Source organism: Anopheles merus, chromosome 2L, assembly GCF_017562075.2.
Source record: "Anopheles merus strain MAF chromosome 2L, AmerM5.1, whole genome shotgun sequence".
Taxonomy (NCBI): domain Eukaryota; kingdom Metazoa; phylum Arthropoda; class Insecta; order Diptera; family Culicidae; genus Anopheles; species Anopheles merus.
This window is the reverse complement of record NC_054083.1, coordinates 24762021-24788021: the sequence shown is the minus strand read 5'-3', so window position 1 is coordinate 24788021 and position 26001 is coordinate 24762021. Positions and strand designations below refer to the sequence as shown.

The 26001-nt window shown below is 42.6% G+C and overlaps 3 protein-coding genes across 5 annotated transcripts in view; all 3 read right to left on the bottom strand.

Moving 5' to 3' along the window:
- Positions 1–987: 987 nt before the first annotated feature.
- Positions 988–21818, bottom strand: LOC121594047 (LHFPL tetraspan subfamily member 3 protein). Of its 3 annotated transcripts, none has more exons than XM_041916922.1 (7): positions 21674–21818; positions 17299–17734; positions 9903–10036; positions 9515–9641; positions 2061–2201; positions 1894–1983; positions 988–1752 (listed from the first exon to the last, which is right to left on the bottom strand). In XM_041916922.1, exons 2-7 carry the CDS (start codon positions 17438–17440, stop codon positions 1643–1645), a joined length of 744 nt encoding a protein of 247 aa, XP_041772856.1. In that variant the 5' UTR covers positions 17441–17734; positions 21674–21818; the 3' UTR covers positions 988–1642. The 3 variants fall into 3 exon arrangements, with proteins under 3 accessions (XP_041772856.1, XP_041772858.1, XP_041772859.1); XM_041916924.1 differs by having other exon boundaries at positions 21697–21818; XM_041916925.1 differs by lacking the exon at positions 21674–21818 and adding an exon at positions 21452–21658.
- A 254-nt stretch (positions 21819–22072) lies between these two features.
- On the bottom strand, positions 22073–23769 carry LOC121594048 (adenine phosphoribosyltransferase). Its single transcript, XM_041916926.1, has 3 exons — positions 22976–23769; positions 22671–22908; positions 22073–22604 (listed from the first exon to the last, which is right to left on the bottom strand). The coding sequence occupies exons 1-3, from the start codon at positions 23062–23064 to the stop codon at positions 22368–22370; spliced, it is 564 nt and encodes a 187-aa protein (XP_041772860.1). The 5' UTR covers positions 23065–23769; the 3' UTR covers positions 22073–22367.
- A 183-nt stretch (positions 23770–23952) lies between these two features.
- The window catches only part of LOC121594045, a 29501-nt gene continuing 27452 nt past the window's right edge, over positions 23953–26001 (bottom strand). Inside the window, exons 2-4 of the mRNA XM_041916918.1 lie at positions 25206–25392; positions 24662–25134; positions 23953–24585 (exon numbers count right to left, since the gene is read on the bottom strand). Of these exons, the coding sequence (XP_041772852.1) occupies positions 24321–24585; positions 24662–25134; positions 25206–25392 (925 nt within the window). The 3' untranslated portion in view covers positions 23953–24320. The remainder of the gene's footprint in view (positions 24586–24661; positions 25135–25205; positions 25393–26001) is intronic.

Here is a 26001-nt window from a genome sequence, read left to right as displayed (position 1 = left end):
GGCAATAGAACGCCGCCTAGAAGGGGCGGGTTATCGGTTGAATAAATAGTAATATAAATTTATCTTGACCGTTCCGGGAAGTTTATGAATGGAAAGCTACGTCAATGGATTGGAAGGGTGTCGTGCGAGCGGTTCTTAGTACCAGCATGTTAAAAGGTTATTTATGGTTTAGTTTTGTTCGAAAGAAAGGTTTGGGAGTTTCCATATACGTCAGCACATCATTTATTTTGTTTATTAACAGTTTCCAACGATGTAAGCACAATAACGTTTGCTGCTACTCATATAAAACGAACAAACATCAGCTTGATTTTTTTTTCGAGCAGTTTGACGGTATGCCGGTTCTACCAGCATAGAGCAGCCTGAAAGTATGCAATCTGTACAACTCGGCGGAATGGTTTATGTACATGGAAAAAGGGTATTCCGTATAAAGTTTAGTCGATTTTGAATGAAAATTTACGTGTCAGATATTTTACAGAAATACCTTTAATATTTCTTCGCGAACGCTTCTATGGCACAACAACCGTTGTCAGTCAAGGCCTGCCTGTACCATTAGTGAGCTTGGCTTTCAGTGACTTATTGATTTACTCATACCAGGATAGTCAGTCCTCAGGTCAACTCAGGTCTGTGAAATTGGGTAAAATTGAAAAATACTTTTGGTACAGGTCATCGTAGCAAAATCTTCTTTACTAAAATCTTGATCGCAATTATCTTGATCGCAAACATCTTGGTCGTAAAATCCTTGGTCGCAAACATCTTGGTCGCAAACATCTGGGGTGCAAAATTCTTGGACGCAAAATCCTTGGTCGCAAAATCCTTGGTGGCAAAATCGTTGGTCACAAAAAATTTGGTCAAAAAATTCTTGGTCACAAACATCTTGGTCGCAAAATCTTTGGTCGCAAAAATCTTTTTTTTTTACAAGTTACACGTTATTCTTAAATACCAATTTCAGCTTATATGCAGTGTATAAGAAATAAAAACACATTACGGTATTATTTGTGAAAGTCAACATTTATTGGATTCCGTTTTTCACATCTACATTACGCATACGTTGTAAAACTTAAATCAACTAAAAATAATAACATTCAGACTGCTTAAAGACGCTAGAAAAGCATACTCGTTTTGTAGGATTCAGCTAAACCAAACAGGAAGAAAGGGACAGATTTGGAAGGGAAAGGCTTACGGTTCCGAAACTATCCGAAAACAATAAAACGCTCCCCGCTTCGGTACGTCTCTTAAAGCTCGAATAAATATGTATTACCCCTTTACTAAACGTAATATCCTAGATTATTGATGGGAGGCTTGCTAAGAAAGCATCGCTTAAAGTGTAAGATCTATACCATCCCGGGGAAGGTTTTCCTTAAACCTTCCCCCAGGGAAGAAAGCTAAAATTCTCTAAACTCCCCTCCGAATCGGGACGCTATCTAATACATAAAACATACGCAAGAGAAGAAGAATAAACACGATCGAATCGAAACAATTGCCTTTTGGCTACACACTTTTCTCTGTACAAATGGGTGTCTCCAAGCCGGTGTCTGTTTGTTTGGTTAGAAGCCCTGGGCCATCCACAGTGCGAGGAAAATAGCGCATTCACTCGGCCGGCTCAGCTGAAGGATTGATTTGTGGGGCGCACATTTGTAGGCGCTTAGAATATTATGTGTGGCGGTGCCACCAGCAGTACGGGCTGTAAATTGAGCGACTTGCGGGAGCCGGCGATGCTGGCCACATCCGTCACGTACGCGTTGTTAATTTCTCCTGCAAGGCGTTGGAAGAGAGGAAGAAAAACAAAACGATTAGTGATATGTTCATGCGAGTAGAGGAAACAGGATAGTGATCAGATACAATGCTGCAAACGCAATTCAACCCAACCTTCCGTTTCTTTGCTCTAATACATACTGCTTTGGTATTGCGGTTCCGGCTGCAAACGGACGTGCCGTGTCGCCAGGATGAAGGACAGCGTGGCCAGAATGAATCCATCGATGCAGGCTAAAATACAAAAAAAACGTACAGGGGTGGAATGAAAATTGCAAAATAAAAACGAAAAATTACGCAAGATTACTCACCAATGATCGCCAACGGATAGGCCCAGCGCAAACTGCACAGCCCAACCTCGAAGCGGTTCGACTCTGGACCGCAAACCTTACGGAACTCGTCCGAGTTCCATCCGAACGGGAACGAAACGCAGGCAATCACCATGCAGAGAGCTAAAAATAGAATGAATAATGAGATTAAGCACAATGAGACAGAACTCCCTATTATTCTAACAGTAAGCTCCACGAGCAGCACGATCGAGCAGAGGTGTCAAACACACCAACCAGAATTTTCATTTCATCCAGTAAGAAATTAAGCTTTTTTTCATCAAAATTCAGAGTAACTAGGCGTATATTATTTAACGTCCTCTACACGATTGGATGACGTTCGATTTGTATGCAAAAATAATTCTCGCATACAGTGTCATACAAACAGGCTTTATAAAGAAGGTTTCCGTAGGTTTTTTGGTTGTTTTCCAAGATATTTTGGATACTTCTCTTATACTCATAGGATGGATATCGTTCTACGATTTACAGAGCGTTCATTTCATTTCAGAGAGTTCATTTCTATTGATTTTCAATGACACGATGCTAATGCATCGTGAGAACAATGATTATTTAACATAACATCTCTCACGCATATGTCTTTTTCTATAGTCCGGCTACACGGACAATACGGCTAATAGGTCGAGTGTTTATTTTTAATAATAATTGGCCTGGTTTAAAAAAATGGCAGTACAATTTGGCCATACCTAATTATAAATAACTTCGTGGTATTTTAAGAAACATTTATTATTTTAGTACTGAAATTTCGAGTTTTTTATCATTATGTCGGAAGCGAGGTGGACTGAACCTGCATATACCAAGAATAACTGTATATGCCCTCAAGACAAATTGATACCGAGCAGAGCGCAGCTCTCTTAAAAACAGCGAGCCTCATATTGGCCAAGGCCAATCCGCCGGATCTGGCCACTATTTCAACCTGGTATCCTTGCCTGATAATCGTGGTAAGACAACTGGCATATTTATCCTCTGCACATGTTTCAAACCCCTCCTCACGTAAACTTCGTCGCGTGCTTGTGGACAAGCTACCAGATGTCAAAGTAGCACAAGCAAATCATCAAATCTGCTGGATGAGAATCTGGGCTAATATTCAAAGTTTTGCCTTATCTGCACAACAACCAGCTACTCTTTACATGCTGGCAAATGGTAAGGCCTCACATGGAGAGCTCTTGTTTCGAACGGGAGAAGGACTTCCAATCAATGTTCGTTTTGTCCTCAAATGGAAAGTCTGGAACACAAATTTGCTTGCTGTAGCAGTGTAGCGGCGGCCTGGGCACTGCTACAGCAAGAAATTGTTTCAATAGCTCCAGGGACCCCCTATCTGTTTTATAGTCTGCGATTTCCAGAACTAGCAGGAGTTAGTTTTTCGCGATTTACGGAAAATCCGTAAGAGATAGATAACAACAGTGAATGTATGAGTTGTGCAGAATACTATTTCACATCTTCGTATATTTTTTTTCTTCAATTTTTTAAATATGTTTTTACACGACTTATAACGAAAAAACAAATTTATGGTCGTACCATAACTATAAAAACACTTCGAAAAACAGGTTTTATGTGCTAACTAACGCATTTAAAAATCGTTCAAAAATAAAAGTAACATATTCTAGAAAGGTTTTAAAGAAATACATTTTTGAGCAATTTTTAAAAAGTGTTTTATAACTTTTTTTAAGGTTTTATAAGTTTTATAAGAGTAGTTAACAAAATATATTTTTTAATAACAAAAAAAATCGCAATAACATTGTTTTCACCTGCAATGATTTTTTTTGAAAATGCAAACCAAAGTATGTAAAAAGATTTTCAAAAATTGTTTTGAAATTGCCATGAAAAACTTATCAATTTTGTGAACAACGGTTCAAAACTGATCCGATCGAACAAAAGCGACACAAAAACCTCAACAACGATTTTTTAGCAGAATCTAAATATTTGCTGTTGTTACATACATAGTTAAGGAATATAATCCTAGCCTGATATATTTTTCCCCACACCACCCACTTCACCATCGATGTTCTCTCACATTCGCTGTTTTTAACTATCTCTTATGGATTTTCCGCAAATCGCGAAAAACGGCTGTCCATATAGTTGTGGTAGGCGCTGTAGAATTTATTCTGTACACGCGAATAAAGTCATTTTGATTAAAAAAGAAACTCTGTTTATCCATGCTCTTCAGATATTCAGACAGACAGTCAGATAAAATTATATCCGGATGACCGGCACTCAATCTTGAATTGGTTATCAATCAGGGTTGTCAAACACAGCGTTCATTTTCAGTCACTTTAAAGAGTAAAGTAAAACCCATTTTCCATAATATAAACCATCAACTATAATCCCATGTAGTACATCAATGAAAACTTATGGAGCTATCCTCTACAAATATAAGAAATTGAAGCTACGTTTCGTACCAACTACAAAACATCGACCCTGCTGCAATTGCAGCAACGAAACCAGCTGTTGCCTCCATTCCATTTCCTGGTCGTGCCCATTAAACAATGCCCACGGTAAATCCCATTACCCACTCGCGCTTAGTTGCTTCCCGGGAAGAGAGTCCGTTTGACATTTGAGCATGAGATCCTTCGCTTACCAGCTGGCAATTCGCCTCTTGAGATCCATTTCAATAGAAACCCATTACGTGCTATACACATTTGCACAACAAATCCCACACACTAAGCTTTATCTTAAAACATTAAACAAACCTAATCCATCGGATTTGCCTGGTTGGCGTAGCCACAATATGGGAAAACAGCTTCCACTGTAAATTGCGGAACCATCAGATGCGTTCATTACACACTCGGTAGATTCCAATGATTCCGTACCGACACTTTCCCTTCACCGAGCGGCCAACCGACGCCAGCGCGTGTGTCACTTTACACTAATGCTCGACTTTACGCAAACACATAACGGCTCCCCGCCTGCAGCACCGCATATGAAGGGAGAATATGAAAAAAACCATAACAAAATTGAAGCAAATTTGCATACATTACATTTATGGAACTATTCACCCCCAAGCGAGACCACCCCCCTGGCTTGCATGGAAAATGGCGACAAACGCGTAAAACCGGCGTCTCATCAGGTTAACCGACTGAGCTAAACTGACCCTGGGAATTTCTACCCATGTTGGGTTGCTGGCTTTTTATGCCTTTTATGCACTCTAAACTACGCCCCAAAATGAAGCTTTGCTGGAGTGCGTGTTATAAAACATTTTTGCACACCCTACTGAGAGGAAGAAGCGGAGAGACAGAGAGATTAATTTCACTACTTACAAGAGGAAGCTCCAGCTAGTAAGCGAAGCGAAAGGAATTTACAACCAGCAAAAAAGTGTCTTTAATGAAGGACAAGACGAAAAACGGGAATCGGCGCTTAAGCATCGCATAATTGTCAAGATGTACACAAGCAGCATGCAGGCATACATTTTTATAGTGAGTGAGTGTTTTTTTCTTTTCGTGGTCCAGTCCGGAAATGAGTATTTCACGGTAGCCATCTGAGCTTTACGCTTGTGCTTAAAGCATCGAGACGCAATTAACCGAGACATCAACGTGTTGGCCGTGCTTTATGGCGTACCATTTTGAGTAGAAAGCGAGCGAGGAAACGCATAACAACAGCGAAAGAGGAGGAATGGCCCTTTATGAAGCTGCATTGGATAAACATTTGTTTTACCTTTTTGTATAAATTTAATAAAAAAAACAATGTTACTAGAGTAATGGTAAAAGTATACCTTTTCACAATCAACCAAACAGCAATCAAACCATATCGATCAGAAAATATCGTTAACCCATCGTCGAGATAAACAGTCTCTCCTTTCTTCCCCGATCGCTTACGTCAGCCTTCTCTTTCGGCTTGGCGTACCCGTACAATCAATCGCAGCGCATACGCCTCACGCAACCGACACAAATAATAGTAATAACGCACCACCACCGCAAAGAAAAGCAGGCTCGTCAAATCTCATTTAACCATTTTACTACCTAACTTCCTTCGTGGCTCGTGTTCGACTGGCAGTGGGTCATCAGTGCGGCACATCAGAGTGAAAAACCGAAATGTGTATAAAGATCGAAAGCGAAGGTGTAGATGGGCTGCGCAAGGTGGTGCGCATTGTAACTTGCAACATTTAAATGGATTTAGATTTGGCAGTTGAAATCAATAACGCACAACCGGGCGTGTATGCTGTAAAAGCAACCCTCAGTGAGCCTCGTTGAGCTAATGCTGGAACGATTACGTGTTACTGAAAGATGCGCAAATATGATGCCTCATGCCTGAAAGCGCATGGTTTTGCGAGTTTTGAGTTGGCCTCGTTTTTTTGTTTGTGAGTAATTCATAATTGCATCTTTTTATTGATTGAAGAGCAATGTAGTTTTATAGGCTCAAGCTATCGGTATAAAAAAGGACAATTAAATATTGTCTTACATATGCGCCATATGATATGTCGCAAAGCGTTAATGTAAGCTTTCAGCGTGGCTTTTTCGTATTTGGGTCAGTTTCAATTTTAGTATTTCCGTCATGTTTATCAGTCCTCAGGAAAGCATGTTACGATAGAACACGTAATTCAAACCAATTTTCCGATGAAACTGTCGTTTGATGGTTTATAACGCATTCCTACTATACGACAGCTGATTTTGATATAAAAGACGCTAAATCACAGCGTCTAACCCTACGACATTTATCAATGTAACAACTCTATTGTGTATTAACCAAATTTCAAACGCTCCAAAGAGCGCAATGGAGTGTGCAAATGTGTTCAAAAAGACATCTCCATGCATCGGTTACAGCCAATCCGACACTTATAGCATCCGTCTACTTCTGGTGTAAGGTTAACCCATCAAATGAAGGCCTACTTCTGGTCTCCCTTTCTTCGTCAGTAATTCTTCAAGCTATACTTCAAGAATGCAGCTAAAATCATGTTACAGGATCTCTACGTGTTGCTCTTCAAGAAGCCCAAAAAATATGCCCGATATGTAATGTTCGACATTCCACAAAAAATGCTATGATCGGTTGTGTCTGAGAACTAAACAATTGCTCGTGAAAAGCGTTTCATGGTTCTGATAACCAAATTACTATTTTAGGTGATAACTGACACCAGGTGTAAGACCTCATTTGTTGGATTTAAACGGGTGGAGTGGCATAGGACCGTGTACATACAGGGTTTCCCACGATTTATTGGTCAGTTCCCATGATTTTTTGGTGCGTTCCCACGATTTTTTGGTCGTATCCCATAGATTTTTGGTTCGTTCCCATAATTTATTGGTATTTTCCGATTGGATATCAATACAATTGGACCAAAAAATTCTGGGAAACGACCAAAAAATCGTGGGAACGCATCAACAAAATATGGGAACCCACCAAAAATTGATGGGAACCGACCAATAAATCGTGGGAAACCCTGTAACGTTTCGGGTAATACTTCAACAAATTTACAACTTAAACGGAATCACAACTGGCTGACCAAGGCCATAAATAAACTAGAAACATGCTTAGTACAAAGCAATTCCGGTCATTATTACCGGATATGAAAGCAGCGGAGCATCATATCCCGGTTGTCGTTGATTAAAACTATCCCGCGGAGACATTAAACTTGGTGCATTCACACTATGGTAAACTTATATCCTACCATCTTGCCAATCTCCGTTGGCATCCTTTATGTATATAGCAAGATTTGATCACTTCTAACGTGTGCAACTTTATCAATTAGAAGTCATTTTTGCGCCATACATTGTATAAAATGCCCCCTCCCAGACGCACAGCCAATTTCCAATATCTGCCTGCCCGTGTAGTGGATTGGTTTACTTTCAAAACCAACTTTCACTAGCGGGCCTGCCTCGCAACATAGATGCAAATTGCGGCTAAAAAGTCAACAAACTGCCATCCGACAGCTCCTACAACTTCCGAAGGAACAAGTTCCTAAGCGCTTTACGAGTGCGGATAAAGCAGTGATTGTAAAACAAGAGAGAGATGAAGAGAAAGGTCAGTGCCGACCTACGGAAATCGAAAATCTAGATCTACATCGCTACTGCGCCAGCCTTGGAATTGCAAGCGTTGCAACGTTAGATAGAGAGGACCAGAAACTTGCAGGACCACTTTTTCCACCCAGTTATAAAAAGTGTTTCATTTCCCGACGGTAATGCTTTCAATTTTGTTTAAATGCTTTTTCTTTCCAACGCATTTGATCGGAAAACGGTTGGCGTTGTGGACCACTCGGAGGGAAAATAGCACCGTAAACGCGGGCTATCGAACACGACCCATCGAACGGACATAGTGACAATGACCCACTTCCGAGCAGAGAGCGTACCGCAGCACAGCTACATGCTGGGGTGACCGTCGGATCACCCGGACATTCCAGCTTTGCAGCACGGAGTTGGGAGAAAACTGAACACATCCTGGGCGCATCTGGGGGCCGGGAGTGGGATGAAGCCGATCATTTCTCTTTCGTTCAGGAAATGGAGTTCGGATGCCGGAATGGGCCGAAACTATTTCAACCTCTTCTACCACGGAAACCGGTTTACCCGTTGTCGGAACTGTCTGGTTGCTGCTGATCACCAACATGATGATGGTAATGATGATGATGACGATTTCCAAAGCACACACACACACATTGGTGGAGTTGCAGAATGTATGGGCTCGGCTCTCGCCAGTTACTCTTCAATATAGGCGAAACCACCCCATCGACGACCTATCGGACGGCCTTCAGAGCGATCAAACGAAGTGAAGGGACTGATCCGCCGCATTCAGCTGCACTCGATCTGCAGTGCCCGAAACCGGATTAGAGACATCGCACCAAACAAGCTTTCATCGTGTTCGCCGTGATCATAAGTGCAGCCTTCAAGCAAATTGGACACGATCGGAGACCGAAAGATACCTCTCGAGCGCAATTTGTGGATCTTCTTACGCGATTGATCATAGGCCCACCCCTTCAACCGACTCATCCTCTTTGCCCGCCTTGTGGCTAATTTTAAGCTAAAAGAGTACCCCTTTCGCATTTACAACTCCTCCCTTTCCCGACTTTTTACGGCGCTCTTCCGCACGATTATCCCGTTTCGTCGTTCACTTCCGCTGTCTCGAATGTCGTTCACTGCAGTGAATACGCCGTCCCGATGGCCCTCCCATCAATTTTCAATTTTGCCGCTAATGAACGTTAGGAGCCGAGCAAGCAATGAGGAAGCGAGACCGGTGGCCCATAATATGCCTTTCATCGATAATCGAGCGCCACATGCTCATCATGCTCGCGTTGCTTCCCACGCGTCGCGCTGATTAGCCACGAATTTGCCACAAAAATTCCATCTCCAATCCGCAACTATGCACAATCGTGGCGTAGCGTTCCTTTCGGTTTGTTTTAAAACGCTCCGCTTTTGGGGCGAGAAGATGAGTTGGTTAGGTCACACGGTTCGTTTCTATCGGCGTGCCAAACCTACGAGCATAAATGCCCCGGCAAAACTCACCGGAAAGCATCTGCATCCAGCCGCAGATGTGAAAGACGGTCGTTGACTTCATGAACACCATCAGCAGTAGGCAGCAGATCGCCAGCACGGAAGTGGCCACCGCCAGCCCGCAAAACACTGTTGCAACCTGTAGGTAGGAAGGAATAAAAGAGTTAAGTTGTTAACCAAACACGTTTCGTTTGTTTAAATGCGCACAAAAAAACGCTATCGCGGTGACCTGCTTATGGAAATGCGGGGCTAAGCTAGATACGGCTAGCTTTTGCGGGCCATGTGCATTTTAATCCCGCAAACTAAGACGCTCGTTAGAAGAATAGCTAACGGACACTGAGTTTGCATAAACGAGGCATAGTGATAGTCGTTTAATTTTGTGTGTGTTTTGCCACCTCACCTGAAACGCGATGGATTGCATTTCCAGCAGTTCCTCCAGCCGGCCGGTACAGCTATCGGTAAGATCGTCTTTCTGGCACACCTGCCACAGCCCGAGACGCCCGCCAATGTCGGAATCTGCATCGCCGACCCATTCTGGAATGGTGGAAATGAATAATAAAAACAGTGTTACATTTAAATGCGGTTTCTTTGAATGAATCTTGTACAGTTATGATAGGCTTCGCTTTGTACGATACACTTCTTTGTAGTCAGGGTGTGTTACTTCATCTGTGTGCGCTGTGTAACTAACGGAGCCGGTTATGAGCTCTACCAAGATTATCTTAATGCTACTACAAAGGCAATGAGCATTATTAAATAATAGAGAAATTGACGCCCTCTTTACTCATTATGACTTATAAGCTCTAAGTTTGAATCTAGATAGACTGCAATCCTCTGACTGTAACCCATGATGTTTGTGATACGTTTTCAATGTACAAAAACTAAAAATGGGCCTAATTAAAGACAAATTGTAGATGCATGCATGCTCAAATAATTTGCTACATTTTACCGAATAATAAATCAAAAAATTTAATAAACAACGTCATAGCACAGGACAAACGGTTGGTTTATCTTCGACAGTAATGGAATCATTTAGAGGCATGAAGACATTGTGATAATGATAAGAATCTAGATGTTCTTGAAACTACAATTGAAATTCAAACATTGTTGTTGATATTTTGTAAGATTTTCCCTACCTAAGCTTTACGCTAACTAATTAGAAATGAACAGAAGTGTTCATGCAAAAATATTGAATTATCTGTCTGCTTCATTCACAAACGCCATAGTAAATCTATTGTTTCCATTTCGCGTAGAAATGGTAATAAAGAAGAGTATGATTAATGGTTTATACAGGTTATCCAAATTAACTTCCGATTTCTGGCGCCGGTCAAACTATTAAGGAACTCCAACATTGTCCTGATCAAGGGAATTAGGGTCGAGAAGCATACATAGTATAATATGTAAAACTTCTAGAATAAAGCATATTTCTATTTGTCGCAACAGTCAACCAAGGTCTGCCTAATTGCTACTATTGCTTATACACTAACGTTAATAAACGTGACCCAACGCAGAACAGTCATTCAAAGAATTTAAATTCATGTAAAATTTACTCGTATGTCGTACGATTTGAAACAACGTTCTGCAGACTTTTCGAGCTTTCGTTTATTTAAGTAAAAATAGTAAAAAAAAATTTAGCACCACCACATAGACATTTTGGTTAAGATGACAATAGAACCTTAGTTAGCTAATTTATAATCCCAACCAACACAACCGTCAAACCGTTCGACTGTTTTTACAATATGCCCGTTATGCGTGCACATCCTATATGGAACTCTTCGCAGTATTAACTATACCCCAATGAGCAAATCAATAAGTCAAAGATTACCAAGACCATAAATGGCTTGTAGCAGGGCTTTGAAGGACAGTGATTGCAGTGCAAATTAACCAACAAGAAGAAAGAAGATATTTGGCAGAAATGTTACAACAGTTTAGAAGATAAAATATGGCTCGATTCGTCTAAATCTAAAGTAATGACAACAGATTAATCTAATCGTGTCTTCAGATTATGCCATATTAAGAGGAAGCACACATTTTAATCCTTCCAGATCCATCATCACCCACGGGGCTATGGTATCCAAATTATAGCTCACGATCAGTCCAAAACGTGTCAAAATGTCCAAAACTATTATGATGATTTATTGGTTAAAGAGGATACTTAAGATAGTTGAAGTACATCCCCAAAACCAAGATATGCCAGGAAGCAATACGTTGAATAGATATAAAAGCTAAATTCTACAAAAATATACAAAAGTATAGATAACAACAAAATCTTTAAAACATGATCATGTTCGATCGTGTATTTAAACGCTTCAGCCTATTAACGAAATCATAGAAGCTCTCAGTAAATTATTATATTAACCGAATTTCAAATAGTAAATAGAGCAACAAACACATCACTCCGCATCGAAAGATCATGTAATTGCCGTGTCGAGAAACAAAGATCAATGACCACATTTTACACACTCCGGCCAAGAAAAATGTACCATGTCATTCGATGCACAGCATAATGCCGCGAGATCATAATGCAATTACAAACGCATGAAACCCCCCCCCCCCCCCCCCTACACATCAGGACGGCTCACGTTAGCCAGGAGCGTGTCAGTATGTTACCGCGACCATTTTGCGGAGATTACCGAACACAATTTGACACACAAATCCGAGCCGAGCTGGGGGACGCCGAAGCCTACCGATACACGCCATTACACCATAAACAATCCATTAGTGATGGCGTTATAAACCAGCATCCCGACCCTCCCCATTCAAGCTCCACCCCCCCGTTGGACAGTCTGCGCCAGTGTGTCTCCAGTTGAAACCAATTACATCTTGCCCGGGTGGTGGTGTTAGCGAAGCGTGCAAGCAGAACAAAGCCGACGGTAGAGAAACAGCGGCCATATCCTGCATTTTCTGGCCTATAGCCACAGACACGCAAACAGAGAGCGTGGGTGGGTCCACTCAACGTCTTCATCTGGGGTCCATTTATGTCAGCGGTGATTAAATAACAACAAAACGCACCACATAAAACTCGACATTTTCCACTTCAAGCGGTGCATTTCGGTGCATAATTGGCAAGCGTAAATTTCGGCAAAAGTTTCGAGTATCCAATTCTTATCCTAATAAACCCCTGTCACTCGAAGAGCTGCATTAAAATCAATTTTGCATCGCTGTTTACACTCTTAACAAGGCACCAAGGTGAGCTCCCGACATTTTAATCCCCCCCCCCCCCCCCCTCAAAAGCTCCCGTGCCATTTGCAAGGGAACGAAATAAGCGCTCCAGATACAGTCAATCACGCCCGGGCGAAAGGTGAAACGTGCAATCGACTTTCGTCGGTTGCCACAGTGACAGTGCGGAGTTATTGGGATGGAGTGGAGTTTGGAGCGGTGCTTAAGCACTTTTGTCCGCAAATTATCCCGTGCGCAGAAAAAAAACATCGGACTATTGCATAAAACCGTGCTTAAAACCATGCTGTCCCTGTCAATGGGTCGGTGTCCGGTCGAATGGGGGAAAAGGAAAGGCACGAAGCAAAGCAATTGTGTGCACACAATTGTGCAAGAACAAATTGGGGGAGAATTGTCCTCGCTTTAAACTCTCGTTGGGTAAGTTGGGTTGTGAAATCAAGTAAAGTCGGTTGAAACCCTTTTATGTTTAAACGCAAAATCTGTACCGTTAGTAAGCAAATTTCCCTCCCAATGGAAGGTTTTCTTTCCCTTTGTTTTGCGCGCGATCGTTTCCCTCATTTTAATAACTGTATACCACCATCTACCGTCTATTGATCGTGAAAGGTTTTCATGTATGAAGCTCAATCTTCGCCAAAGAAACAGCAAAACATTTACGATTGATTGGTCGATTGTGCGATCAAAACTTCCCTCAAAGCTCCGGGCAAGAAAACTGTACAGGAGGCAAGCTGAAGCTTCTTCCCAGAAAACAAAAAGGGAAACTACGTGTATAGCGGAAAAAGGTTTTGCAAACGGTTACATTAATCGTCCCTGTGTGTGGGCATCGCATTATTATGCGTGAGCTTTGTGCCAAAATCGCATTATCAGCATCCCGAACGGGATGGAAGAGATGGGGTGGAAGGCGTTGATTAATTAACGTCAATCGCTTGCTTGGCGCATCTAGGTGAAAATAATGAATGCAAAGGCCGGAAAAGCAAAATTGTGCATAATCGAACGATAAAAAAAATAACTCTCTCGCGTGAAATGAAATACAGGAGAAGAAAATGGTGCGATAAACATGCAAATTTACACCAGTCGAAATATTAATACTGTACACACAAAGTTGGTGTAAGTGATGACGTAGCGGGACAGGGAAATAAATCACACTCATTCTTTCCCTCACTTTCCTATTAAATACCACATTTTGTAAAACCAGGGAAACAAACATTAATTTCACGGTGTCGCACGGGGGTTCGCCGCTTCCTGGTTCGACAGAGGCGGCATAAAGTCACTCGCGTAGAGTCACACCGTTCGCCACTGCACAACAATGCCAATCAATTCCATCCGGCTTAATCAGATGGTCGCGAATTGTAAGCGAACTGCACCGACGATAATTGAACTCGCAAATCGCACTGAAAAGTTTGCCCCCGTTCGTGCAAATCATAACCCAACGGGTGGATGAAAAGAAGCAAGCATCATAATCACCAGCAACAAGTGAGAAAAACTTTTACTTTCCGGTCCGAAACTCTTATGGCACAAGACAGTTTTATTGCATCATGTTTAACCACCTTTAATGTTTCCAGCACCGAGCGATATGATCGTCATGGTTATTATGATTAATTTAAGTATTATTTAAGGTGCAAATCGCTAACCAGAGGGAGAGGTTCGTCGCCTCATGCAAGCAGCAACGCGTTCAAGTCTTTCGATTCGCTCGATCGCGCCAATCTCGCTGTGGATTTAGCTAATTGAAGTGCGCACAGAAAGGAAAGAAAATATCTTTGTAAAAAAACCCTCTCTTCTTCTTTTTGCCCCCTAACAAGCTTGTCCACAATTATACCAGCAGCAACGAGCACAGACGAAGCTTTTAATGTGAGCTTGCGAAAACAAACCCTGGTCAATTGTTGCGTCCTCCCTCCCTTCCTACACAAAACAGCAGGCAGGCAGGTTTGTTTGGAAACAACTTTTTAAAAGGTCACAGCCAACGGCACAAGCCACAAAGCCGAGCATGCTTGAGGGCGAAGAAGCGGCTGTAGCGTCTTAGGCAGAGGCGCCCAGCACATGTGCAGCAAGATGGAACCCCGTGCGGTGTCTGTGTGTGTGTATTGGTGAGGCCCCCTTTTTTTCGACATCTTCACCACATTCATATGGAAGTTGTGGTTTTTTACACCTACACAAACGAGCAGCATTAAACTATAACGGAGTGACGTGAAACGGCTTAGTAGCAGCAGCAGCTGGTTAAGAACAGTCCCACCTCCCGTTCCTTCTGTTTACACTGCATAATCTGGCGATCCCTTTTTTTTAATCGAGACCTCGGAATCGTAAGCGGATGTTCCATTACAAATTGCACCATATCGTTTACCCGTGCCATTGTGCCCATTGTGAAAAAACAAAAACAATGGGCAATGGCGAATAGAATATTAAATGGGTTAGATGAAAACTAACAAGCACAGGGGCGCTATTGAATTAAAGTATACATTCTTGCATCAGAATAGCCCGTGAGTGTGATAATTGGTGTTGAATAAGATCAAAGCAGCTTTTTAATTTTACTGTTAATCTTTTTAAACAGAGTTTGAATTTGATATTGTTCACGTGAGAGCTGCATAACGGGATTCTTTTGAGTTCAAGCCTAGTTCTTTACAGAGCAATGTGACTTTGTGAACCAAATTTCAATCAGCATGCTAAACAACTAAACCAAAATGAACCCTTGGTGGAATGTAGAGAAATATACCATCTCATGTTGAATTTTAAAAAGTAATTAAATATATACTTTTGAATGAATATTATAAGACAATTTCAAAATAATCGTAAATCTTTAACAGTAGTTAATATTGAGCCAATTACACTGTTCATTTTCAACTGACCGGATGTCCTATTCAGTAGACTCGTAAGTCAGACGAGGTTTAAACTCCTTTTCGGACCCATTTTACTCGTACCTAAGGCGACTGACTTGACTCACTTTGGTGCTTCAAATCAAGATTTAATAGTAAACCCTATTTAAAAGGGCAGTATAATCGTGTACGTAGCATGTAACACCAGAAGTAGAAAAAGGCAACTAAGCTAATGTCATTGCATTTGATTTAATAATTTGGTTAAATTTTTTTTAACTCGTTTAACGCAATATATCGTGGTTTAATAATGTCAAATTTGTCGGTCATAGTTGGGCTAAAATTGTTAAAAATACCTTAATTCGCAGTAAAATATTGATGGTACACCTATCATTAAAACATCATTGGTACACTATCATTGGTATCATTAAATAAACTAAACTAACACATTTCACGTCATAATTTAGTTTACTTGGAAAATAACCGTAAACTGTCCATCTCCGGCTGTTTGTTAATAATGTAAAAAAGTCTCTCAAAAGAGCACCAATCAAAATAATGATGAGAAAGAGTGATGTGATGTCCGAAATCGTTTATTCTAGCTCCACATTTCGAGGAACAAATAATTTCTGGAGTAGTTAACATTTTTAACACGTTTTGACTGGATGTGCAAAAGTCTGTAGCATTTCAAACGTCTTTCTTACTTACTATTTTAAGCCTTAAAATGTATATTATTTTGGTTGCTTGTAATTATGTTTGTTAATAAATAGCCAAATTCAAAATAATACGGCCGAAGCCGTTTCTTCTGAATAATAAAAACAAAAATTCACAAATAAAAGGACAATTTCACATTTTCACGCTTTTTTTTCATATCTTAGCTAGTTTTCAAGCTAGGCCTAATATGTTGATGCTCTCCCAGAGTATCGATTTGGGTGTTTAAAATTAGAGTGTACCATAAATGATTTTAGCCTCTGTAAACCGTGTCAAACATCACCGGTAGGTATTTTATACTATTGTTCTTTGTAAATTTAAACGTATAAAGCTATTGTTCATATTGTTCTTAAAACCATAGTCCCTGCCGTTTGGTTGAACAACGGTCACTTTTTAATTGGCGCAATCCTATCACGCAAAGAATGCGGCTGTTTACATTATGGTCTAAAAATTGCTATGCAAGCTTGTGCTATCGGTCACTTAGAAATAACGTCTTTTTGTTATTTTGCCTAAGTTGACAAATTTGTCTGCATTAGGACGCTGTTGTGATATGGTCAAAATAAAATAAAATAATGCAATGAGTGTAACTGATAAACATTCTGCTCGTTTCAAACGTTTCAAAGTGTTTGCATGCAACAGTGTTGGTTGCGAAATGCTTGGGTTAGACAGCCACAACTAATCGGTGGCTGATAAACTAATTTCAAGTTTATTTACTTTTTTTGGTATTTCCCGCAACAACTTTAGCCCCAGGCGAAATCAAATTTGAATTTAAGTTCAGCTCACGTTCTGCACAACTCATTTCTTACAAGATCACAGTTAAGAATCACACTGAGCAAAACAAAAGCACACCAAATGTGACCGACCACAAACACATAACTCCACAAAACCATTTATGCAATCGTAATAGAATTCGAACAAAACCACGCTCTGCTTGGTTTTATTTCTTCCTGCACAGCACACGCTCCTCACGCCAAACGTACAGTGCGCAGTGCAAGTCACGTTTTGTTTTTACGAAAACAATTGCATGCTTCCTTTTATTGGTCCTGTTTTTTCATTAAAGAAGCATACCAAGAAGAGTGCCTCTAACATCGAACCTCAAAACGGTCTGCTTACCTGGTGTTACGAACGCAACGACACTGATGATCGCGTAGCAAATGCTGAAGATCGCCCACAGGACGGCGATCGCCTTCGAGTTGCGGATGTAGTTGGTCGCGTACATGTGACTCGAGTCAACGTACTCGATCTTCGTTCCCATGTTTGTGCTGTTTTAGGGTGGGAGGTTTGTGTTTTTGTCTGTTTTTGTCAACTCGACCGACGCTTTTTGACGGCAAAAAATCGATCTAGAGGACGCACGTGATCGTATGCAGAAGCTGCACAGTCAGTCACTTTTCGCACAAGAAACACACACACACCGAGTTGGAGGTATTTTCACTTCACAGCCACACTAAAAACGAACCAGCGTTGTCACTTGTTTGTGGAGTCACTTTCCGACGACACTTTGAAGACACTAACTGTTGCAGCGGTGGATGAAAAAGTCAGCCGATGATTCCTGTTTTGGAAAATGTAATTAAATTAACTGTGAAGTGGGACAGCGTTTTTTGCACGATTCAAACGATTCAACACTATCGTCACGTTTCCAGCAGCTGATGCTGATCGGTGGAAGTGAAAGAGGTGTCTTTTTTATTATCTCATTTGAACCCGGGTTGTGAAGATTTTGTTCGTTTTTGTACATTTGAAAGTGATCTGTTTCACACCACAGCGTTCGGCGAGCAGTTTGTAACAAGTGTAATGGAAAGGTTGATCAACAGCAAGACACGAGTCGTGATGTTGTAAAGTGTAAGTTTCTCTTTAGCGATCATCAGCGATGGTGGTCATGGCGACGATGATGACACCCACCCATATACCTGGCTTGCTCAACAAGCGTGCGTCGTAAAAATCTATCTCGCCTAAAAACGCTTCCCACTTTATGGATCTAGTTTTCGCACCGAGGGAAAAGGGGATCGTTCGTCCAGTCCAACGCGGCAACCAGTACGGCAGCATTGATTTGAATGGTGAAACATCCCTCTCCAAACACGAAACATATTAAAATAATTGGACAAACAAATGGAAATCGATTAGAGCGAAACATGATAACCGCTTTGTTCAGCAAATCGGGAAATAACTTCAGCGATCAATCAACCTTTTTCTCCCACTGCATGAGCTGTGGCGGCTTGCCTGCCCAGCCTACCCTTGCTAATCAACCCGCTTCTAATCAACGACAAGATGGATCGTGGCATTTGTTTTAGCAAACGCTTACACACGCAGTGCTATCATTAAAACACACACTCTTTTCCCCCGCGTTCCAATCATCACACCTCACTAGCGCATCCGGACCGCAACCGAGCTCTCCAACGCTTCGACGCCTTTTACTCGCACGCCAATATAATGAAATTTATGTAATCAAAATCAAATCAATGGTTAATGCTTTCTTCCACCCCAGCCAATCGTGAGCAGGGATGATAATAAACTGTTCCGTTTCTTTTTTTCCGAAAAAAAACATCACAAAGCGTTTGTCTGCACTGTGCGATGCTCACATCGTCAAGATGCTTTCGTGCGTGCGAGAGTGTGTCTGGGAAAAGACCTTTGCTGTGTGTAACAATGGGGAGTAACAGGGGGTAGGGAAAAAAGTTACTTTTGGTTGGGCTTTATATTGGAGGAAAATGAGGTAAAAGTAAAATCAAACTCCTTGAACCTCATGGTGCGTCGTTACATGACGCCTTGTAACAAGGGTATAAACATCCGACTGGTGTTAGATGTGAAACTAGCGATCACACATCACACACCTCGGGCGGGAGATGGCTGTAAAAAAAAAGAGTTGTAATCCAAACCAAACATCAAACTTGTGCCCTGTTCCGTTTCGTAGTACTGCGATTCAAGTGTCAACGACGGGAAACAGGTCTTGTTTTAACGCAAAAAGCAACAATTTTGTAATGCGATAATTTGTACCTGCTAACCACATCCCACACACGACCCAAAAAGGGGAAATAGATTATTATTATTACAGTTCTAGAAAATTCACCACGAAAAAACAGCTTCAACTCGCGGAAGCTTAACGCGCGCGCGGTTCACGGTTCGCCATTTCCTCGCTCGTTGAAGTCTTTCGTGCATAGTGGTATTGCCTTGCGTAACCAAGCTTCACCGCACCCGCATGGTTGATCTTTGCGCAGCCGCTCACACACGCTCGTTTGACAGTGAGATGAGCTTTAGCTGATGACGATGATGATGACGACTTACACCCTTCGAACTACGCCTCCTCCGCCTTCTAGAGCGTTGCCTGCTGTGCTCCAAGCCAATCCGACGCGGTTCGGCGCACCTGATGCGTGTAAACTAGGCGCCTGAGCACGTCGAAGAGCGACCGCCCCGACAGAATAATGTCAAGATTTTGCTGCTTCTCCCTTTGCAGACAACCTCAAAGATGGAAGAGCTTCTAATGTCGGTCGAGATGGTCGCTTCTCGCTTCTCGTAGCGCTAAGCTTTTGACCTAAATTTTGTTCGACGGAGAAAAAGTCTTTTCCCCCAAAGGTGGTGGGTGCTAAATTTCTCTCTCCCGTAAATCTTTCCCTTTGCTGACAGGTTGATTAATAGTCGTTGGTGATCTTCGGGGCCTGGATCGTGCTTGGAATCGAATTTTGATCATTAGATAAGAGGACGCTCGGGGAGGCGTGTGTAAATCTCGCTAACTCGATCTAAATTTTCGCCGATTTTGTTTACCTTTGCAAACACAAACACTCACACACACAGACAGCTTGTGTACGTTTTGTACGAAAGACTTTACCAGGCGAAAGCAACAAACCCCACACAGGAGGGCTGATGGCCAATCCACGTCATGCATCGTAAGTCAACGTTAAGTTAAGAGCAAAAGGCAACCTTCTTCTCTGTCGGATGCCGGTTCTTCTCACAAAGGAAGGCAACGCATACACACACGCAAAGCAACGTTTAAAGCGTTACGATGGAGTGAAACCTTTTTTCTTTTCCTCCCTTCGGCGTTGTTGACCTGACAGGGGCGGCGGCGACGAACCAACTTGCATTGTGTGTCTTCTCTCCTTTTCCACTCTGTTCTTGGTAGTGGTTCCAGGTGACCTAAACTCACCAAAGAAACCACACAAACGCACACAGACACACACACATAGATAGATACTGACGATCTTCAAGTTACGATCGCGCACGTCGCTGCGAACGTTTGACTTTAGACACCAAGCAACGAACCCTCTTCCCCCACCGGACACGCTCAGCGCTAGCAACTGGAAACTCTGCTCGCCTGTTACTTTTAAGCTTACTGCGCTTAAAGTTTATCCAACGGACGACGGTGCGCGCGCCTTTTGCTGCCATCCTGGTCTAAGCAGGCTAACCTCCTTCACTTTGTTTCTCTCTCTTTCTGCATGTTCTCTGCTGCACCAGACATGATTCATCGAGGTGTCCGACTGTGGACCGCCGAAAAAGAAAAGAAGCTAACTTGAACCAGCTGTTCTGGAGAAGCTTTCAAAGTTATTGCTGGAGAGCTGCAACTAAACTTTTCTGAAGTACATTAAGCGTGACCTTCGCCATTTTTACCATTTAAAGAAACTGTGAGACTTTGTATCCTTTGACGAAACCGACCACATTCTCACCTTTATCAAGGACGTCTCCTTTTTAATTCGCTTATTTAAGAGAAAAAGGGGGTTTTTGCTATTTATCAGCCCCTTTCGAAAGAACGAACGCGCCGAACTTCCCAGAGCTTCAGACAGTCTCATTCCGCAGGTGACAAAACAGACCTGCCGCAGCTAACGGCAAGCGCTCCATTGTTCGTGGTGGTCTCTATTGCACCATCGTTCGGAAGAAGTGTTCCCACGAAAATGTACATTAATTTATCTTCATTCTTCCGGCGCCACCGGTTGCGTAGTGGGAGACTTCAAAACAGACACACTGTTGGGAACCTGCGTACTACGAATGGAACTGAACTACAGATCATGATTATGGAGATGATGATGATGATGACGGTGGTACAGGCCACTGTGACCTGTTTGTTTTTAGGGTTGCTTTTCGCTTTTGCGAAACGAATGATGTGGTGGTGGCGATGCTTTTTCGACTCAAAGCTCACTATTTCTCTCCCGTTGTCGTACCACTACCGGGCGCATGCTAATGAGCAAACAAATTCTTTTTCTCCTCCAAGTAGTACGAAATTAGCACAAACACAGATACGCACAAAATTCCACTCTTTTATATATCTTCTTTCGCTTCGATCACTCACTCCACGGATCTTCCGTTCAAGATGGTGATGGATTTCAAGATGTGTAGCAAAATGTTTGCACAACAACACCAAACACAAAAAAAAGGTCAGTCAAAATACAAAACTATCTGCGAGCTACACTGTTCCACGAGCACGGCACAAAAACACTCGAAACATGAAACTTATGCTGACGCTGCAAACATTTTCTGTTTTTTTGTTTCTGCTACTCGCTCTTTTTCTCACCCTTATATGCCACGGCAACTTACACTGCACTGGAGACGATCGTCGCTTTCTGTCTCGACGGACCATTGGCAAGAAACTGTTGAGATCAGAAGTCAAACGCCGTCTGCAGCACCCCTTTTGGGCTGTGCTGCTGCCAGGTAACAAAGCGAAGATCATGGAAAACAGCATATAGCATGCTCTCGCTCTCTTTTGAGCGTTCGGTGGAGAAGGCAGGAGCGCTCGTTTAGGCGCGATCGCGCTTACCAATACACCGACAGGGAAAGGTATGCGCACTAGACAAGGCAGGTGGGAAAAAGGCGCACATTTTTCAACACGCTCTCTTTGGGTTGCGGTTTTTTACTAAAACCTTAATTTTAAATGATTTATTTAATTGTACAAAGCTAAAACCCTTCGGCTAAATGTTGTGTAAAGGTGTCTCCTTTATTTGTTTGAGCTTGGGGTCTATATTTCACTAACGTATGGCTACCGGCCTATTGCTATTGACCTGAGATTTTAACCGTTAACGGTGTACGGTGAGTTTTAAATCGAAAACGAGTCGATCGTATCATTAGAGCCGGAAGTAAAGCAAATAACAAAACAAAATACGAACTGCACCAGTTCGCTAACATAGCCTGTATAGGATGTCTTTTGCAACGTTGCTGTCGGTTGCTAGTAATTAGCATGCAATTGGCAAATGTTAACTACCACCACCGCCTCATTCTACATCGTGGTACTGTATAAAGGAATGTACGTTTGAGCCGGAAGCTTCAAGCTTCTTCCTGCCACCTAGCTCCGTCAGCTCTATGATCACTACGTTTCGCTCCACCACTCCGCCGAGCTGCTGGACGAGCTTGTTGGCTGCATCCATCGTGCCGCCGGTGGCTAACAGATCGTCTATTATCAGCACCTTCTGCCCGGAGGTAATGCTTCCTTGCTGTATTTCAAACACATCCTAAAACACCACACAATGGAGGAATTGTAAAAATGCTGATAGCGCGGTTGAAAAAAGGCAACTTACAGTTCCATACTCCAGCACGTACTCCTGCTGGGCACAGGATCCGGGCAGTTTACCCTTCTTCCGTATCGGCACCGAGGCGATGCCCAGTTCCGCCGCAATCAGCAAGCTAAACAGAAAGCCACGTGCCTCTAGCCCAACGATCACCTGCACGTCCGGACAGCTTTCCCGAACGTACGACACGAGCACACTTTTGATTGCCTTGCAAACCTCACCATGCCGAAGGGCGGTAAATATGTCCCTGGAAAGAAGAGAGGAAACCATCGATTAATGCCACGTAGCACAAGAAACACAACAGATCTACTCACTTGAAAAGTATTCCTTTCTTCGGGAAATCGGGATACTCGCCAATGTGCTTCTTAATCAGTTCAACGTTTGCACTTTGATCGGCGGACATGCTTTCGCGCTTTCTGGAGCTATTCACACACGTTCACACACTTCCACTTCCAGAGGGAGATTGTCACGAGTATGTTCGTTGCGCGTTGGAATGATTTCAGATTTGGCAGATTATTTGTTTAGTTAGTTGCTTCTAATCGCATGCAGCATCCCCGGCCGAAATTGATGATAACAAAAATGTGGATGATAACAAAAGCCCGGTGTTTACCGAAACGTCAAACTTCTTCTTTCTAACTAGTGACCACACTACACACAAAATTGATTGATGTTTCGTGTCGCTATTTTCTTATTTGAGTGATGTTATGTTACCTAATTAGTTTGATTGCTTCAAACTGAGATATTGTAGAATAACTCTCTTTTTATCGAAGTAAATTTAAAACTTATTTTAAAATAAAACCGCTTTCATTACGGTATTTCTGTTGCGCTCGCCCCGCATACGTCATTTGACGAATGCAACTGTCATACCGTACATGCTTCATGGATCAAACCACATGAGTCTGTATAACAGTCATCGTATGCCCAATTCAAATTGGAATGCGGAATCACGTTTAAAGCAACACGTGGATTATTTTACAATTTAAAATAACTCAATCTAATCTACTTTAATTACATAAAATGGCATGTTTATATGATTGGAAACTTTCAATTTCGTCATACGTAACAAATTGCATTTTCCTATCTTACGCGTAGACACGATTTCGGTCGCAAAAATAGCATCGACCATCCACATCAATAAAATGATAACGCGAATCATCTTCCTTTTATAGCCTCCTAGCGCTCGTATAAAAGCGTTTCCGAACGGACTGTCCTGTTTTATCGATTGTGTGTCTTGAAATAGAAAAAATATTGACTTTGTGTGAAGTGTCGTGTCGACCCGCTCATTTAACTAAGCCTCAAAATGAAAACACTCTTTGTGCTGCTGGCCTTGCTGGTTACGGTTTCCCTCGCTAATCCCATCCCAGAGGACGCGCCCAACAAAACCATGCTAGTGCCGGATGAAAATAGTGTCATTTCGAGCAACGCACATTACGTACCGGATAACGAACATCCGGCCGTTTCCATCTACGTCGACATACTGAAGGATGCAGAGCACGTGCAAGATCCAGAACCGTACCATACGGCGGGCCAACAGGACGCCGTCCCTGAGGCTAGCAACGATGAGCCAGTACTGATCGATCGTCATCCGGCATTGGTGAACGTACACGTCGCCATCGACAATCGTGGCAATGGCGATGGAAAGGATCTGGTGAACATCAACTAAACGGGAGCATCGGTTTCCTCCGACCGTTCCGGCCTGTGGCTAGTGTCTAGCGAGCAATAAATCATATCAGTACAGAATTCCTTTCGCATGCAAGCGTTTTTCTCAATTGGTTGTTCAATTTTGCACTGCAGTTCATCCAACAGGCGCTGCTTCAGTTCCTGCTCCGTTGCGCACTGTGCGGAGGCACACAGCTCCAGCGCGCAGGTCTCCTCATAATCGGCGTATATCGATTGCAGCAGCGTCAGTATTTGGTGTGCATATCTAAAACGGAACAGGGCGATAAGTACGATCAAACACACCGCCGTGCACCTTCTCCCGCTCCATCCGTATATTTTACCTGCTGTATAGTTTCATGCGCAATCGTTTCTCCTCCATCCGGTCCAATCTTATCAGCGTACCCTGCCAGTACGTGTTATCACCACAGTACAGTACGGTTTGCTGCAGCACGGTAGATAACACCTCAACAAAACCTAATCTGCCGACACAGAACTCCTTCATTGCAACGGCGGGTTCGCGGGCGTAGCACACCGCTAGCGACACACACTCGGAGGTGCACGTTACGGTCAGCAGATCGCGGCTAATGTCGGACGCACTGCGGAACTGTACCCAGTGGTCGGTGCTGCACAGTTGCTGCTGGGGTAGCTCGACCGAACCGACGTGCAGCTGCAGTTCGTCGCATGCCGTTTCGAACGTTTCCACACGATACGTCACGAAGCAGCTAAACTGTGCGCCATGGCCAGCCGACATTAGCGAGGACAGGTCGCAGCTCGCTACAAACACAGCGCATTCTTCCGAGTATAGAACGTTTTCCTGAAACATGGCAAACAAACGGTTTTGTGAGAAAAGAGAAATTTAAACGGAATTCGAGGACTGTGGAATACCTTTTCTGCTACCCACTCATGGTGAAATGTTAGGCCAGCTTCTAGCGAATCTTCCATATCCAAGATTTCGTGGTAAGATTTAAAGTTGTAATCATCGTCCCGGAGACGATAGAAGCGGGTCGTGTAGCAGGCTGGCTTCGTGGCTGAGTTGACCAGTAGCAATCGAAGGTTAATTAATGTTAACCGTCTGTAATGGAGATGTAGAAAGGATGTATTAAATCGATTGGAGGTAAAATTATGTGATAGGTAGAATATAATTAAAAAATAGAAGAAAAAATTTAAAAAAGATGTAAGATTTCTACGAATTTTGTGGGTCTACGAGAACTACAACAGCGAATGTCGACTATGTCGACTTTTAGATAGAAATATCCCCGTTCCATTAACGGTGCAAAGGCAAAATGAGGAATGTTCGAGTACAGAATGCCTCACAGCTGCGCTATTCCAGAACGGAAGTTAGCCCTCTCGAACCTTTCGAAGCTGAGCTACTGGATTCCCGCAATCGTACCCTCAACTCCATATTAATTTGACAGGAGTTCGATGGGTTCGCTACTGGCGAATGGCATGTGTAAACAAGGGGTGATAGACTCCGGCTCCAACTATGGCCTATGTAATGCTGCAACATTACTATTTCTATCATTATTGTAACTATTGCAGCTGTAGTGCTATGTCTCGCGAGACGATAAATTATTCGAATGTGTCAATGACTCTGCAAATGGTCATGAAAGAAACGGGATTAGTTCGAATGAATTCGGACAACTTCAGGGAAATTAAAACAACACCGGATATGTCCAAACGA